General features: G+C 44.4%; 1 protein-coding gene across 2 annotated transcripts in view; it reads left to right on the top strand.

Annotated features, from left to right (window-relative positions):
* HYAL1 (hyaluronidase 1) overlaps nt 1-5,852 on the top strand; it is a 53,074-nt gene extending 47,222 nt beyond the window's left edge. Inside the window, exons 3-4 of one of the 2 annotated variants that reach the window (XM_078661265.1) lie at nt 3,526-3,615; nt 5,127-5,852. In XM_078661265.1, the coding sequence (XP_078517391.1) occupies nt 3,526-3,615; nt 5,127-5,438 (402 nt within the window). In that variant the 3' untranslated portion in view covers nt 5,439-5,852. The remainder of the gene's footprint in view (nt 1-3,525; nt 3,616-5,126) is intronic. The other variant, XM_078661266.1, reaches the window with a different exon arrangement.
* Nucleotides 5,853-16,602: the final 10,750 nt, after the last annotated feature.

Here is a 16,602-nt window from a genome sequence, read left to right as displayed (position 1 = left end):
TTCCCTTACTCTCTCTTCCCATCCTTTGCTCCTTCACTCTTTTCCCTTCTCTTACTCCCCTTACTCCACTTCAGTAACTCCTTCTCTTAATCCCTCTGTCCTCTAACTTACTCACTCCCCTTTTCTCACTCTTTCTCTGTTACCCACATTCTCTCCGTCCTCTTATTCTCTCACTCTTTTTTATCACGCTCACTCCCTATAACTGAGCCATACTCCCACACTCACCTTCTTTCAGACCTTCTCCTTCACTTTCCTTCCTCTCACTTCTCTTTCTTTACACCTTCACTGTTTTCCCTTCCCTTACTCTCCTTACTCCACTTCACTAATTCCTTCTCTTACTCCGTCTGTCCTCTTACTTCTACACTCCCCTTAACTGATTCTCTCTCTGTTAGCCTCATTCTCTCTGTCCCTTTAGTCTCTCACTCCTCTTCTGTCACGCTCACTCCCTATAACTCAGCCATACTCCCACACTCACCTTCTTTCAGACCTTAACCTTTACTTTCCTTCCTGTCTCTTTCCTTCTTTTGCTCCTTCACTCTTTTCTCTTCCCTTACTCCCCTTACTCCACTTCACTAACTCCTTCTCTTACTCCCTCTGTCCTCTTAGTTCTACACTCCCCTTCCCTCTTTCTCTCTGTGTTAGCCTCATTCTCTCTGACCCCTTAGTCTGTCACTCCTCTTCTATCACGCTCACTCCCTATAACACAGCCACACTCCCTCACTTATGTTTCTTTCCTCCCTCACTCAGGGCCTCATTTATGAGAAATGACGCATCGCTGCGTGACAGCAGTGATGCGTCACTTCTCAGTGCGCTCTCCTTAAGACATTCCTGATGCGTCATGTTTAATGTATGACGCATCATGTCGCAAGGAGTTACAGATATGTCAGTATTTCTGACGTATCTGTCAGCGCAAAAGTGACGCATTGCTGGAGTGTGTCACAAAAGTGACGCAACTCCAGCAATGCATCCTTTCACATGGCGCAAGCCCCATGTGAAAGGGCCTGCGTCAGTCTTACGCCTGCTGTGAGGCAGGTGCAAGATTTTGTCGCAACGGCGTCCTAAAAGTGACGCAGTGAAATCTCATAGATTTCACTGCATCACTTCTACGACCCTTCCTTGCGTCAATATGCCCCCTTTGCATACATTATACCTGGCGCAGGTATAATATGGCGCAGGGGTTTACAAAGTGACACATCTACCTAGATGCGTCACTTTGTAAATATGACTCTACAAGGCCCTTTTTTTACACCACTGTTGCATCACAAAAAGTGACGCACCGGCAGCGTAAAAGTGACGCATGGCCTCATAAATGAGGTCCTCAGTCTTCTACTCTCACTTTTTCTTTCACTTTCTCTGTCACTTTACTCCCTTACTCACCTTGTCTCACACTCACTTGCCTTTATCCAGTCTGTATCTCCACTCTTTCCTAAACATCACTGCTCTTTTCTTACCCTTCCACACCCCCGTTCCTTTACTACATTTTCTTCACTTATCCTCATTCCCCATGTTCACTCTCCTTCTCCTCACTCACCTCCCACACTCACCTTCTTTCAGTCCCCCTACTTCACTTCCCTTCCCCTCTCGTCCCTTTCTTTGCTTTCTCACTCATTTTCCTCTCCTCTCTCACTGCACTCCACTTCAGTTACTCTTTTTCATTTTTTTAAGAATACAGCTCTTTTTTGAGAATTGGAGGTAGTTCTAAAAAGAACTTTTTTTTTCTTCTTTTTTCTTTTTTTTCAACAAAAACAAAAACAGGGAATGGCAAACTGCTCAACAGGAGAAAAAAAAATCAAAATTAGGGCTGGGGACGGCAGCGGTGGTTCTCTAATGCTCGAGCAATGATCAAAATACTTTGTTCCCCGTAACAAAATAGGGCATCACAATGTTTGCATTTAATGGAGGCCTCATTAAAAATAGGCTGAATATTTGGGATCAGCTGCTCTGGTCGCTGCCTCACCGATGCAGTTGCTCCTTCAGTGATGTCATCAGTGATGTCACTGACCATGTCATGAATGATGTAATATGTGACATCATCAGCAGTGGATTGCGGGCGCGCGAGTTATAGTGAGTCCAACTAACTATAACGTGGGAATTTCAATGGTTTTGTATGAGTAAAATGTTCAGCTAACTATAACTGGTGTGAAACCTATGGTTTTTTCAGTGAATTTCAAAGGTTTTTTAAATGCTAATTCCTAACTATAACGAGTGTTAAACCTATGGTTTTTTCAGTGAATATATAGATAGATAGATAGATATGAAACTAAATCTCTCCAACTACGAAGCAGACAAGGGAACACAGCAGAGGGTCTCCAAGAAAATCCATTTATTTGCAAAATGGCATGACACGTTTCGGCGGGTGTGCCTTTCTCAAATGCCTTTGATACCGGAGGTTTTGCTGTCCATCATTTTTAACGTGCTGCCTCACTCCTATTGGTGGGAGCACAGCTGACCCAAGTCAATTGAGAGAACATTTTTGCTGCGCCTTATCACGAACTGCAGTTCCCAGTATGCATCTTGTTTGTGAACTGCGGAAATGTCTCTCATCAACCCCGTTAATTCTTGTTCTCATGGTGAGTGCGGGCTGTTATTTCAAAACTTGGTCACGCCCTTTACACAGTTCACTTCATTGCCTCGGCATCAATTTAAGCAATAAATTCATTTCTTGGCCCCTACATCCAGCCCAAATAACGAATTAGAGCATCCCGGAGACGTCGATACAGTGAACTCGTTTCTCGGTGAAGTCGCGGACTGTTTGTTTGACAGCAGTACCTTGCTTCATTCGGTTGCAGCGGTCTCGAGGTTTCCAACACCTTGGAATTACACCATGTTTTTGCCAATGATTGCCTCCGAACACTTTTAGGATGGGAGATGTATATATCTCCTTATCTTCACAATATGGCAGTTGGTGTTTTAGTCACAATATTCTAGCAAGACAATATTTAAAACTCTATATTGTGTGGGGGGGTATATTGGTGGAATCCACCAGTTACTCATGTTTCAGTTTATATTCAAGGAAATTGTAGGTAAGGTTATAGGAAGGTGGGAAAAGTTACATGAAACCAGGTAAATAATTATTTTAATATAGGGGGGAAAGCATGAAGTCTGCGTAAGATATTGAGAGCTAGAAATGTATAGGGCTCCCTGATAAATGTTCTTTGTCTGCACATCATATTTATAGAGTATGCTGAAAGGAATAGGCTTGTTTGTTCAGGGTTGTCTGTGGTGATTGCACAGCATACATTTGTAGATGTTGAAGGGATCAAAAATTTGGAGTTTTCCATCTCATTGTTCCAAGTGTCCTAGAACAATAAACGTTGCTCTCATTGTGGTGAAAAATCTTTTGATACAATAACTTCTGTATGCCCTCAAACTCCTTTAACAGCCAACTCTTGCTTTGCATGTGCTTGTTTATTTTAACTATCCTTGTTAGTATAGTGAAAAGTCAGGACTACAGTGGTTCAGAAGGCAGGGTGCAGTCGAAGCTTGTTCTGGATTCTGTACTCACAGGAATGTCTCCCCGTGTAGGAGGATCTGGTGTACACACTCGGCGAGAGTGCAGCTCTGGGTGCAGCCGGGATCGTTCTCTGGGGGAACAAGGACTACAGTGTTTCACAGGTAAGTGCATAGAAGGTTTCAGCTCTGCACTCAGAAGGTTTCAGTCATTTTGCACAAAGGCTAAGTCTGACTGCTCAACTAATATGGTTCCTGTTGTACCAGCTCAAGTTCATAATAGTATGTGATTGTTTGAACCCCTCTGCACAATGATGCACAAGTGCACAAATGTGTAACCTATTGCAAATCCAGAAGATCTACTAGTATGCGACTGTCTTCACCGTACCAATTGACTAATGATGTAAAGTCGATTCCCAATCAAACTGTACCCACTCCATCATGTGCAGTGGTTCTGTGGGTGAACTTTTCTTATATGCACCTCTGCCATGAAGGAGACTTAATGTAGCAAAGGGCAGGTCTGTCTCTTTCCCTACCCGTTATCGTTGGGAAATTTACGTTCCCAGATTCTCTCCCCTCAGAATCTACAGTAACCTTTCTCCTCTTTCTTCCCTAGAAAGCACTTGTAAGTGGCCCCAGGGCTAAATATGTACTTTTCAAATAACAATAAATAAATAAATAAATGAGTTGTTGAATGCATCAAAGCCTACTGGTCTGCTCCATGATGATTTGGAGCTCTCCCACCAGTACAGTGGCTGCCTCAGTAAAAACTCATGGCCAGATTTACTAACATTGTGCATCTTGGTTGTCCTTATTTTGTGGCACAGCCACGATGCATAACGCTAGCAGTCATTTACAAAGCCACACAAGAGGCTATTTGGGCCGGATTCCCTGGATTTGTAAAAAAAAAAGAAATTGGAACCCAACTGCTTGCACTGCCTTGCATTACATTTCGAGCTGTGAGGCATACTATGGGTGGAGCATGGGTGTTCCAGTTCATCCACCCATGGATTTCACACAAAAACCTGGGATTGTGTGAAATCGCAACTCCTCCCAGATGGTGTAAAAAGGAGAAAAATATTTTTTTCTCCTCATTATTTACATTTATTTACATGTCTGCTGTATTCTGTAGCACACATAGAAAGGGGAAATGCCTCACTCAAGAGATTGTTTTTGTGCAGAACGTTATCCCTTCCTGCATAATAACATTTCTCCTTGTAATACAGGTACCTTTGCACTGTGGTGCAAGGGTTCCTAGGTTGGCACTAGGCTGCCTGAAGTACACCAGCGCTATGAGAGAGAAGTGCACCATATCTTGGTAGATACTGCACATTTCGACTCTCTCCCTTTCACCAACGCAGTACATTGCAGCAAGTTGCCTTTATGGTGTGTGAAAGGTTAGTAAATCTGGCCCTCAATAAGCTAAACCTCACTCCTAAAGTGACCAAATAATCTAACACCAAGAAAGCAAGAACCTTCTACAGGCCTCTTTTGCACAGTCTGGTGGCATTTTAGGTCGAGCAGACAGCTGCCCCCAACACAGTAGCTCATGTCCAGAGCTGTGCAGGTATAAAATGCTCTGTAAGTCGAAGATGGCCTCTATTTCTAGTAATCTGCATATCTCACAGATGTGAGACACTTCTGTTATTAATAGGTTTTCTCTTTGTTTCCTATAGGAGTCCTGCCTGGCAGTGAAAATGTATGTGGATCATATTCTGGGCCCCTACATCCTCAATGTGACCAGCAGCGCCACTCTTTGCAGCCAAGCAATATGCTCTGGGCATGGGCGTTGCGTGAGGCGGAATACCACCTCCACTGCTTTCCTGCACCTCCACCCTGACTCCTTCAGCATCAAACGTGCCCCCGGGAGAAGGGGACTCGTGCTACAGGGAAATCCGACAAAGGAAGACCTTACCAAGATGGCCGAAGGGTTTGAATGCCAGTGTTATAGTGGCTGGTCAGGGACAGCGTGTGCGGCCAAATCCTAAAGGAGAGAGCTGGACATGCCAATTGAATAGTGATATGTGTCATAGTGCAGCGTTCTTATGAGACAATTTGACTGAAATTGCACCACGCAACACCACGGCTGGATATTTTCACAGCAGTTATCTCATGCTTCCGGCTTTCTCTTGGGAAATGCAAAGCTAGGAAGAACAAGAGTCTGTATGAGGAAACCAGCAGGCCAGAAGAACACAATATTTGACATTTACTTTGGCCAGCATTATTGTTTTCATATGATCTCCCTCAAACAAGCTGCTAGCTGTCAACATTTTGATATTTCAGGAGAAAAACTTAAAGGATGTTTAGGCTGAAATGGGGATCATTTTCGCTGTTCTAAAAACGAATCCATACTTTGTAGCTTAATGGTCCAGCGTCAATAGGAATATTGTACTTTGCAAACAGGAAACTGGTGTCAAATCTTGTTATTATTTAACACATTTCAGTTTAATACACAAGATTCCTGAGCAGACAGAGACATTTGCTTGCTGTCCTCACGACATCGGAGTACATCTTGTAAATTATTATTTTTTTAAAGGAAGACCAATTCTGCAGAGAGTGACGTAAGCAACTATAGAAAACCCTTTCCTTCCAACTTCTTAGGCGGTAAGCTTCTCCCTACTGCTGGCCACCAAAGATAACAATTCCTTCTAAAGTCTCTCTTTCTTGGCCCCTCCAGTGCTGCTGGACCTTGCTCGCTTGGTCCGGTGGGAACTTTACTGGCCTCATGCTGCGGAGGGCTGAGCAGCTGGCTCATGCTGTCTTGGGGCCGTACACAAAAAGGTTGTAGATTTGGAGGGCCTTGCCATGGCAGTAAGAATGATGACGGACACATAGTGGTTTCTATGGGGCTGTAAAGGGAAGCCCCTATATGAAAGAATGAAGTGTTTTGCAAATGCAAGGTGGAAAGAGAGGGTTACTGAGTACTTCTGGGAGATTAAGAACTGTTTTTGCATTTCTTAGGTTCAGTTTACACTGTTTTAATGAATTGTGGTGATTTTATTATTATTCTTTATTTGGCCATGACTTGTTCATGATGTACAACTGTTGAATATCCAGTTGATCATCATAAACTTAGTCTAATGATTTGTTATAACAGCACTAATAACAGCGGCGGCTCCTCCGATCTGGCGGAGAAGTGTTGCCCCCCCCAAAAAACGGCAGGATAGGGGGAAATCAGACTTGCTTCATTTTTCCTTTCCTGATGAGTTTTGGGGGCGGGGCCTGGGGGTGACCTGCTCTGAGGGGAGTGGTAGTGTTCTCCCTTAACTGCACATGTCATACGCAGTGAAAGCTGGGTTGGAGAGAGCAGGCACAGACTCCCAGTCTGTCCTGGAGCACAAATTGACGGCACTCAGGCCAATCCTGAAGCTGCTGTAATTCGTGAGAGCAGCTTCAGGATTGCCAGCTGGGCATTCTGGGAGTCTATGCCATCCTGCAGTAAAGAGGAGAAGAGCGCAATGGGGATGGCTGCAGGTAAGTCTTTTTTATTGTTTCCCTATTCCCCCGCTGCTTCCCTTATGCTCCTAACCCCCCTCTCGCCCGCCCAACTCGCTGCTTGTCCAGCATACCAGCGTAAGGAATAGAGCGGGCGTGTGCATCAAAGCTTTCTTCCAACGCTGAAGCGTGGTTTTAAGTAGTGGTGGTGTACAGGGGGGAAGTTTACTTTTTGGCAGTAACAGTGTATGGAGTGTCCCTGAGTCGATGTCCCGGGTAGTGTACCCTATTTCCTGCAGGTTCCTGCCCGCAGTCCAGTAGGACAGCCACTGCAACTGACCAGCATAGTAATACGCTCTAAAGTCCGGAGCTTCCAGCCCTCCCTTGTGTGGCTCCAGTTGTAGTTTTTTAAGACTCACCCTCCGGCGCCCATTGCCCCATATTAAATCTAGCAGTATTGTGTCTAAGGTACGGAATACAAAGGGGGGGGGGGTAATATTGGCAGGTTAGCGAAGTAGTATAACAATCGGGGAAGGTCCACCATCTTGGATATGCCCCACACCCCCATTACCGATAGTGGCAATGACGACCAAAGTACGACCCTTGACTGCACTGCACGTATTGCGTTCATCAGATTGCTGTCAAGTTGATCTTCTTGTGTCCTGTACATATGTTTACCTAGGTATTTAAATGTGCTATGTGCCACTGGTATAATATATTTGCCACGGCTAATTTCATCTGGGTGGGTGCCTTCATGCAAGAAAAAGGCATTGGAATTTCCTTCATTAATGGCAAGACCAGAAACCTGTTCAAAACTGGAGAAAATACAAGGAAGCAGTTCCAAGGGGCCTGAGAGGTCCCCTAGATATATAATGATGTCATTCTCATAGGCTGATATCAAGTGTGTTGCATCGTCTTATCGAGATCCCTAATGGGCCAGCCACCTGTCGCAATTTAAGTGCCAGCGGCTCTATGGCCAGTACAAATAGCAAGGGGGATAGGGGGCGTTCATGTCTCGTGCCCTTCTGCACTGTCTTTCTTGTGAGATGTGACTGCCGGTGCGTGCTCTCTCAGTAGGGACAGTGTTCAACAGTCGCATCTATCCGAGGTACTCCGGAGGCAACCCAAACTTCTCCATGGCTTTGAACATGTAGCCCCACGTGAGAGTGTCAAAAGCTTGGCGCAGGTCTAGTGCTATGCAGCCAGCCACTCCATACTCTGCAGGGGTAGTGGCCATGGTGTGGTGTAGCCGCTTGATATTATATGACGTGCTGCCCGCCGGTAGAAACCAGCACTAGTCCTTGTGTATTAATGTGTGTAAGTGAGGTTGAAGTCAGTTAGCTAGGATCTTGCTTAAGATCTTGTATTCTGTTGCTAGGAGCGAGAGTGGGCGATAGCCCGAGAGATCTGAGCCGACCCGGCCCGGCTTAGGAAGTGATACCACCAACGCCTGCATTGTGTTATGCGGAAGGTGTCCTAATTCTAGCACTTTATTATGCAACTCCTTCAATTTAGGGACCAAGGCCTCTGAGTAGGAGTTAAAAAATTCTATTGGCAGGCCGTTCAGGCCTGGGGCTTTATTTCGTGGAAGCCCTTTGATGGCTGCTTTTATTTCCATTTTTGTAATTGGACCTGTTAAGCTTTTCTGCATTTCCACAGTTAACTTCAGATAAGGTAGTCGCTCCAGAAATGTGTCAATTAGCGGAGTGTCAATGTGTCCTGGCTCGCTGTAGAGAGCACTATAGTATTTGCAGAATGCGCCATTTATATCCTGGTGCAAGCTGGCCATACCCAACCCTCGAACGTTAATGTTATGAATCATCGGAGGCGTAGGATCATCCCGCAACATTCTAGTCAATAATGCCCTAGATTTGTCAGCATCAGTGTGTTTCAGCTGTATGTACCCTCTATGGTCTATGACCCAGAGGGTTTCTAACAATTTGGCATGCTGTATGCGCAGTTCCTGTAGTGGGGCATGTTTGGCTGGGTCGCTCGCTGCTGCCTGCTCCAACTCATTCAGTGTGTTTTCTACTCTGACAAGGCTTTTATGTGTCTCCTGCCTGGCCCCCACGGTGGGGCCTGATCGCAGCTCCCCTGACCACCACTCTGAGCGCATCCCCTTCTATCAGGTTAGAGGAGGCAGTGTTCCAGTTTTCTAGGAAGTAGTTTGTGATAGTCATGGACAACGTGCTGTGGAAGGGGGCATCCTCTAGCATCTGGGGCCATAGCTTCCAAGTGGGAACTGGGGTTGGCTTTCTGCCCCATGTAACGTTGATTTCCAGGGGATTATGAATGGAGAAGGTCTTCGCTAGCATGAGTCACTTGTGCTGCGATACTAAGGGAACAAAACATTCTATCGATGCGTGTATATAATTGGTGGACAGGTGAGAAAAGGGAGGATTCCTTACTTGCTGCATACATCATTCTCCATACATCCCCCAGTGCCCACCCAACAGTCCAGCTGCAATGGGCCTCGGCTTGCCTTATAATTCCTACTCCGTTCAGGGGAGGGTGTGATCGGTCCAGCGTTACATCCGGCACCGAGTTACAGTCACCTCCTAGAAGCCATGGGTACAGGTCCCACCCAGTCAGCACTGTGCTCAATCTATTAAAACATTTGTCTTAATCAAAGTTTGGGGCATAGGTGCTGCCCAATACCACTGGCAAGCCGTAGTGTGTCCCGCGTAGCAGTATGTATCTACCCTGGTCATCGGTACGCCGTTCCAGCTCTATAAATGAAACCCCATGCCTAATCCGTATGGTTGACCCTCTCGCAAAGGCTGAATACTTAGTAGAGAAGACCTGTCCCCTCCATTTCTTGCAAACTTTCCCGGTTTCTGACTCGGTGAGGTGTGAATCTTGGAGGACACTATCTGCGCCTTACGTCTAAGCAGCTGCACATGCACCCTGTGCCGCTTGTGAACAGAACCGAGCCCTCGCACATTCCAAGTGATTAAACTATAGGAGCTTAGAATAGTGGAGTTGTGGTGCATGTGTCAATAGCGTAGTTACTGCGATCCCCTTCTCGGAACCAATCTCTAATCATGGGCCAGAACCCCCGAATTCCCCCTGAACAATACACAGCTCAGCCATTGAACTATGCTGCGCCCAACAAAGAACTTAAACATACAAAGAGTGCTACATTTATACGGTGCGTTCGCTTTGCGGGGTGGACGCTATCGCCTACCATGGTACTTTCATACAAGTATTAACTTGTGAGCTCTACGGAAACCGGGGTGGCTGTCTCACTATTCGTAAATTACTTAACGCCATTAATGCCACTAAAATAGAAAATGTTTCATTAGTCAATCTAATCATATACCGGGCTTCAACAGGTCCATCTATCACATTCTGCAGTACAGGTGTTGACTGCAAATATTCTGCAAGTCTCACGGACCCCACTTTAAGCCTTTATCATCAGTCAACATCATGAGAAATGCAGAAAAGAAAGGATACATGCGACTGTAAAAGTACTTATCAATCATCATCTGCTTCTGTGTCCCAGTTGCAGGCCCAGTGAAGCCACATCACACGGCTCATCCCAGCAAATCATCCACTGTTTGATTTGTCCACTTTTAAGTGGTTTCAGGAAGCAAATGTGCTAAAGGACAGATACTCCTCTCACTAATGCACTTTGCAAGTAAAGAAGGCAACATGAATGCCTTTTGTAGTATCCTGTGTTAAATTAAATTCGGGATCCACTGTATTCTTTTAATTTTAAAATAGAATTGGCTTAGAAGTTTTTAAATATAGCCGTAGAAAACTGATTGCCAAGTACCCAAGTGTGCAGACTCATCTCTGGTTGAGCAGTTATTACTATGCTATCTGTGTCATTGCCGAGTGACCGATCCATCAAATTAAGATGAGCATTGTGGAGGCTCTTCTGAAGTATGAACAAAGGATTTGCATGTTGTCCTATTAAATAGTACATGCAATGTAATAACATAGTTTTGGCAAATGGTTAGAATCACTGTTATATAAGAATTTAGTTTTCTTACTTTCACCTTTGTGAGAGAGTTAGACCCCTTCTTTTATTTATTAAGAAGCTCCATTTTGTGTTTATAGCTCCTACTGATAATACCCGCTTTGGGTCTGTGAGAGCCATATACTCTTTGCACAACCCAATGTGATGTGGTTAACCAGTAGTCACCAGAATGCCTCTATTCTGATGTAAAACCATTATGATTTGTCACATCTCCATGGACATGCATCCCATCTGTTTCTTTCCCATTGCAAGTCAGTCAATTATGCGGTACTACGAGGTCGGAAACGTGTCAACGAAAAAGTCTGCTCACACACCTACTCCAAGTCTCAACAAATTTACTAAAAAGAAAAATCAATAGTCTGTGAATCTCAGACCCTTTCTCAAGATCCGGTGTAGGAATAAAGGACTGCTGACAATAACTGAGTCCAAAATCTGGGTGGGCAAAGAGAGAGAAGTCACACTCCCTACATCACACCAAGATGCTGCTATTATGAGTTTAACATGCCAATCTGTGAGCAGAGTCCGCAAGTTAAATAGCAGCAGGTTCAGATTTTGCTTCCGTAAAATCTCCAAAACAGTGGTCATCATTCATTCCCATCTAGGAAGCAGAGATAGTCAATATAATCTACAACGCCAAGCCCTCAGCTCACGCCCTGGACCAGCTACCGCCTCTCCTGACCAAAGACCTAAAGCTAGTCCTAGCTCCAATAGGGTGCAAGATCATCAATAGCTCATTGAGCTCTGGATCCGTACCAGACTGCCTCAAGGTAGGGCAAGTCACACCACTATTAAAGAAACCAGGTCTAGACACAGAAGATCTGAATAATTTCAGACCGGTCTCGAACCTTCCATTTTTGGCCAAAATCATGAAAAGATGTGTACTCCCTCAGCTAACCCTTCACCTAGAAAAACTCAAACTTCTAGACCCCCTACCAGTCGGGATGCAGAAAGGGATGCAGCACTGAATCTGCAATCCTCAACGTCATAGATGACCTACTCAAGTCACTCGACTCGGATCAATGCTGCCTTCTCATCCTCCTAGACCTATCGGCTGCATTTGATACAGTCAACCACAATCTGCCTCTAAGGGTTCTTCAAGAAAGAGCTGGTCTACAAGAGACGGTCCTTCACTGGTTCTCTTCCTTTCTTCACAACCGATCACAGAGAATAAAAATCAAAAACTTCGAATCCGACCTCCACCTGGTCATCAGAGGTGTTCCACAAGGGTCTGTACTCTCCCCACAGCTCTTCAACATCTACATTGAACCCCTCACCTCTCTACTCAGAAAATCCAACATCCCCTTTCATCTATATGCGGATGACACGCAGCTCTATCTGGAAACTACCTCAATTGATGACATCCAGAGACTAAACAACACGCTCAAGGAGGTCCAAGACTGGCTCACAATCAATCACTTGAAACTGAACCAAGATAAAACAGAAATACTACTCATTTCCAACAAAGATGTTAACCCTCAAATCAAAGAATGGCTCAAAGCCATCGATGCCCTCAATGGTAACCTCTCCTTGGCAGACTCAGTGAAAGCTCTAGGGATCACCCTAGACCCAAAACTTGACATGAAGAAACACATCTCAAGATCTGCTAAAAGTGCCTTTCTCAACCTAAAATTACTATACAAAATAAAACCCTTCCTCCCACCCAAGGACCTTCAACAAGCCACCCAAGCATTAGTCCTCTCCAGAATAGACTACTGGATCGCGACCTTGACAGGGACAGCAAAAACCCACCTTGCCCCCTTGAAGACTACACTCAACGCAGCAGCAAGAATGGTCTCCGGAATTAAGAAATGTGAGCATATTTCTCCAGCCCTCAGAGAATTCAGATGGCTCCCAGTGGAGTTGTGAGCCAGTTTTAGAACAGCCTGCCTCACACACAAAGCCCTGCATACAGGCAAAACAGAATACCTGGCCGCCAAACTCAATAGGGCAGGCCAGTCCAGAAACCTCAGGAGCTCCAGCTCTCTACTGCTCATCCCACCAAAAACTCGCAAGCACAGAACCACAGCCAAATCTTTTGCTGGTAACGCACCTAAAATCTGGAACTCCATTCCACCCCACATTAGAACAATCCCCTTGTTTTCAAAATTCAAGAGTCTACTCAAAGACCTCTTCCTCGACCGTACTCGAGGGAACTGACAGACCCTGGACAGTCCCCCAATTGTCACTCCAGCTTTACTAAAATTCGAGTCCGACAACACGGTCGCAGCTCAAGATATCCTCTGTGTACAAACATTTTGATGGCCGATTTTGTATGGTTGAATATCAGACCCTAACATCTGAAGCAGTTCAAGAAACCCTTCTATGTTTAAATTGTATTTTATTTATTTATTTTTTTGATTCTCGTTCTGGTTTGGCTGAAGATCAGATCCTACCCCCGGCGCGTCTACCCAGTAGCCACTTGCTAGTCCCACGTCTGCCCTAACCCACATGTTCCCCCACTCTCCTGGATCTCATGTCTGTTCACTATTGTATATGATGTATCTGTTGTGAAATGCTCTGATACCCTTTGGTCTAGCTAGCGCTATACAAAACTACTAAAATAAATCCAAAAGTAAATGCTATTCGGACTCAGAGTCTCCACTGAAGTTGGGTACCCCCATTGAATCCAAATGTCCAAAATCATAAGCCTCTCTGAAAACTTACTACGAGTTAATATATATATGGTAACAATCGTTTGAGCTAAGCGTATACAAGCATGAGCAATGGGAATCAATTCAGCAATTTCAGCTGAGTGCTCTTAAGGTAGATATCGACTCTCAACAACTTTATATAATGTACATACAACATAACTAGCTTCCAGCGAACCCCAATCACTTCTGAGACATGAACCATCAGAAAAAATGTGAGATCATAGTTGGGTACTGGTGCAGTAGAGCGATCAATATGGGATTTAGCTGGATGGCAGTTAATTACGGGCCTCCTGGTCTTGGGCTCTGCAAGAAGGAAGCTGGGTTTAAAATGTGAATGCAATGTAATGTGAGACAGATAATAGAAGACTTTTATGCCATGACTATCTGGCTGTGCATTAATATTGGGTTTTAATTGAGAGCATAAGGGTAGCACAGCCCGGGGCACAGCCACTATGAGGGTAGAAATGAGGACAGTGTTTGCAGAGGCTACTACAAGATCGGCAGCAGCCGCTACAGCTCTTAAATATGGCCAAAGACCAGCTGCCTGCATCGAGTGCAGAAGAATGGTAAGTTAAGGCCTTCTTTTGATTTGTGTGATCCTTCACCGATAATCCCGGAGGCAAACCTATTTTTCTCATGCCAGTATAAAGTTACCTGGTTTGAGTACTTCTAGGAGACCCAGTGCAGGGGCGACAGCTTGCTTCAGATTTACAAAGGTGTTCTCTGCTTCCCTAGTCATGTGCAAAGATGCTAGGGTGACTTTCTTGACATATTCTTGGAGAGGTTTAGCCCAGAGCCGAAGACATTATCCTTTGTCTGCAATAGCCATCAAATTAATACCAAAGTCTTAGAAGCTTTGTCCTCTAAGATCCAACTTCATAACCAATATTCGTTTAATGGTATGCTTATCTATCGGCCCCCTGGGCAGCATTTTTACATACTTTGGGGGAGGCTATCCAGCATCTGACTCAGTCTTCCGATTTCACATTTCTGGGTGATTACAATCTTCACTTAGAGGACACTCAGGATGGTGATGCTGTCCATCCTATGGATGTCACGGAAAGCATAGGGAATACTCAACTCAACTTACTCAACATGTTATTGGTGATACACATTCAGTAGGCCATCTTTAGGATGGGTATTCTCGATTAATGACTCCCTCCAGATTCTACCCTCTCTTCCGCTGGTCTGACCATAAAACGGTTATATTTACTCTTAACCCCCATATGTTACCACCAAATGGTGTCAGGCAGCAACCCACAAATGAATACGCCCTTGGAACACTACACTGGAGAAGCCTTGGACAGACCCTTGACCCAGAAACCTCTGTCTTTAAGCAATGACCCAAATGAAGCTGCTATTGATCAATGGTTACATAGATCAATAGACCATTTAGAACCCAAAACAACCATGTAAACCAAAGAGTTAAACCCTCAGAACCATGGTTCTCAGAAACCCTCAAGTCACAAAAACAAACGTGCCGCTGACTGGAGAGGAAATGGAGACTCCATTATGGCTCCAGTGATAAGGAAGTATACAAACAGTCTGATGACCTATAAAGAGCTAATTTTTAAGGGAAAAACTCGCTTTTATACTATGTCTATAGAAGCATCATAAAATTCTTCCAAGGAACTGTTCGGTACAGTGAGAAAGTTAGCCAATCCTTCAGAGGTCACAAACACTAATGCGAGCCAAGGGTTCTGCAACTCTTTGGCGACTTTCTTCCAGGATCAGATAAAGGGAGTCTACAGCAATTTTGCAAGGACCCCGTCATTGGGACCAGTTCCCTCTGTGTTCACAGGCTACAGCTGATATCTACGATGACATTCAAGAGACCAACTGAATCCCTCAAGACCCCCTACTTTATCATCTTTCTCGCACTTGATCATGGATCAAGTTAAAAATGTGCTTCTTCTCACCAAATCTGGTTCTCGTCTGGATCCTTGTCCTCCTACGAATTTCCATCTATTGCCAGAAACATTTTTCACACATCTTTTATCTATTTTCAATCAAATGTTTGTTTTGGGCATCTTTCCCAATACGTGGATGTTTGCGTCAATTGTTCCACTATTAAACAAAACTAATTTGGACAACACTGACCTTAACAGCTATTGCCCCATTTCCAGACTCCCTCCTACCTGCGAAAATGGTAGAGAAAGCTATGAATATAGAAATTTTGTTGAGCAGCTTGGACATCTTGACCCTACTCAGTAGGGGTTTAGGAAACATCACAGCACAGAACTGGCGATGATCACAGCATCGGAACAGGTCAGTCAAACAGCTGATGCAGGGGGTAATGCAGCTTTGGTGCTGTTGGATCTTTCTGCAGCGTTTGATACTATCAATCATAAACAACTGCTAGATCGTCTAGATGCATTAGGCATAAAGGGGAGAGAGTTGACATTGCTTTATTCATTGTTAACTGATCAGGAACAATTTGTGGCCCTAGTCTACTTTAAGTCACCCACTTTCACACTCTCCTGTGGTGTTTCCCTGGGCTGTATCACAACAGAACAACGGTTATGGTTTAAATTTCTCCTGCACACCATCTGTCCCAAAAGTCCTGTTTGTGCTCACTCTTCTGGGTCAACCGAAAAAAAAAGAAATATAAACATACAAATACACACATTGAGGAGCACAGAAAGTCCAAGGAAATCTTTTTTCTTACAAATCACAAGGTATATACATTACTGGAAATCGAACGTGTAACAGCAAAACAATTCTAGCAGTCATATAAAAAGCACATTTCTTTCACATTCATATTGTTTTTCCATCATTATTCGTAAAGTGCTTAAGTATTCCGATAAAACAAGATGTTCAAGATGGAAACAGCCTACGCGTTTTGTCCCTATTCACATGGAACTTTTTCAGGGAGACACTCACTATTACAAGAAGGGTCTATCTTCCAACCCCAGGCATCTATTTGACACTCTTTATCAGCTGTTACAACCTCATGTAACTCCTCCGTTAGTTCAATATCTATTAGGCCTGCCAACAGCGCAACCAATTTCATTCGCAGTTTCCTGCTCTATCCCGTTCTCTCTTTCTATTCCCCTACTCAGGAAATTTCAGATAAGGTAT

Source organism: Lissotriton helveticus, chromosome 9, assembly GCF_964261635.1.
Source record: "Lissotriton helveticus chromosome 9, aLisHel1.1, whole genome shotgun sequence".
NCBI classification, from domain to species: domain Eukaryota; kingdom Metazoa; phylum Chordata; class Amphibia; order Caudata; family Salamandridae; genus Lissotriton; species Lissotriton helveticus.
Note: the sequence above shows the minus strand (reverse complement) of the source record. Positions and strands in the feature narration are given on the sequence as shown.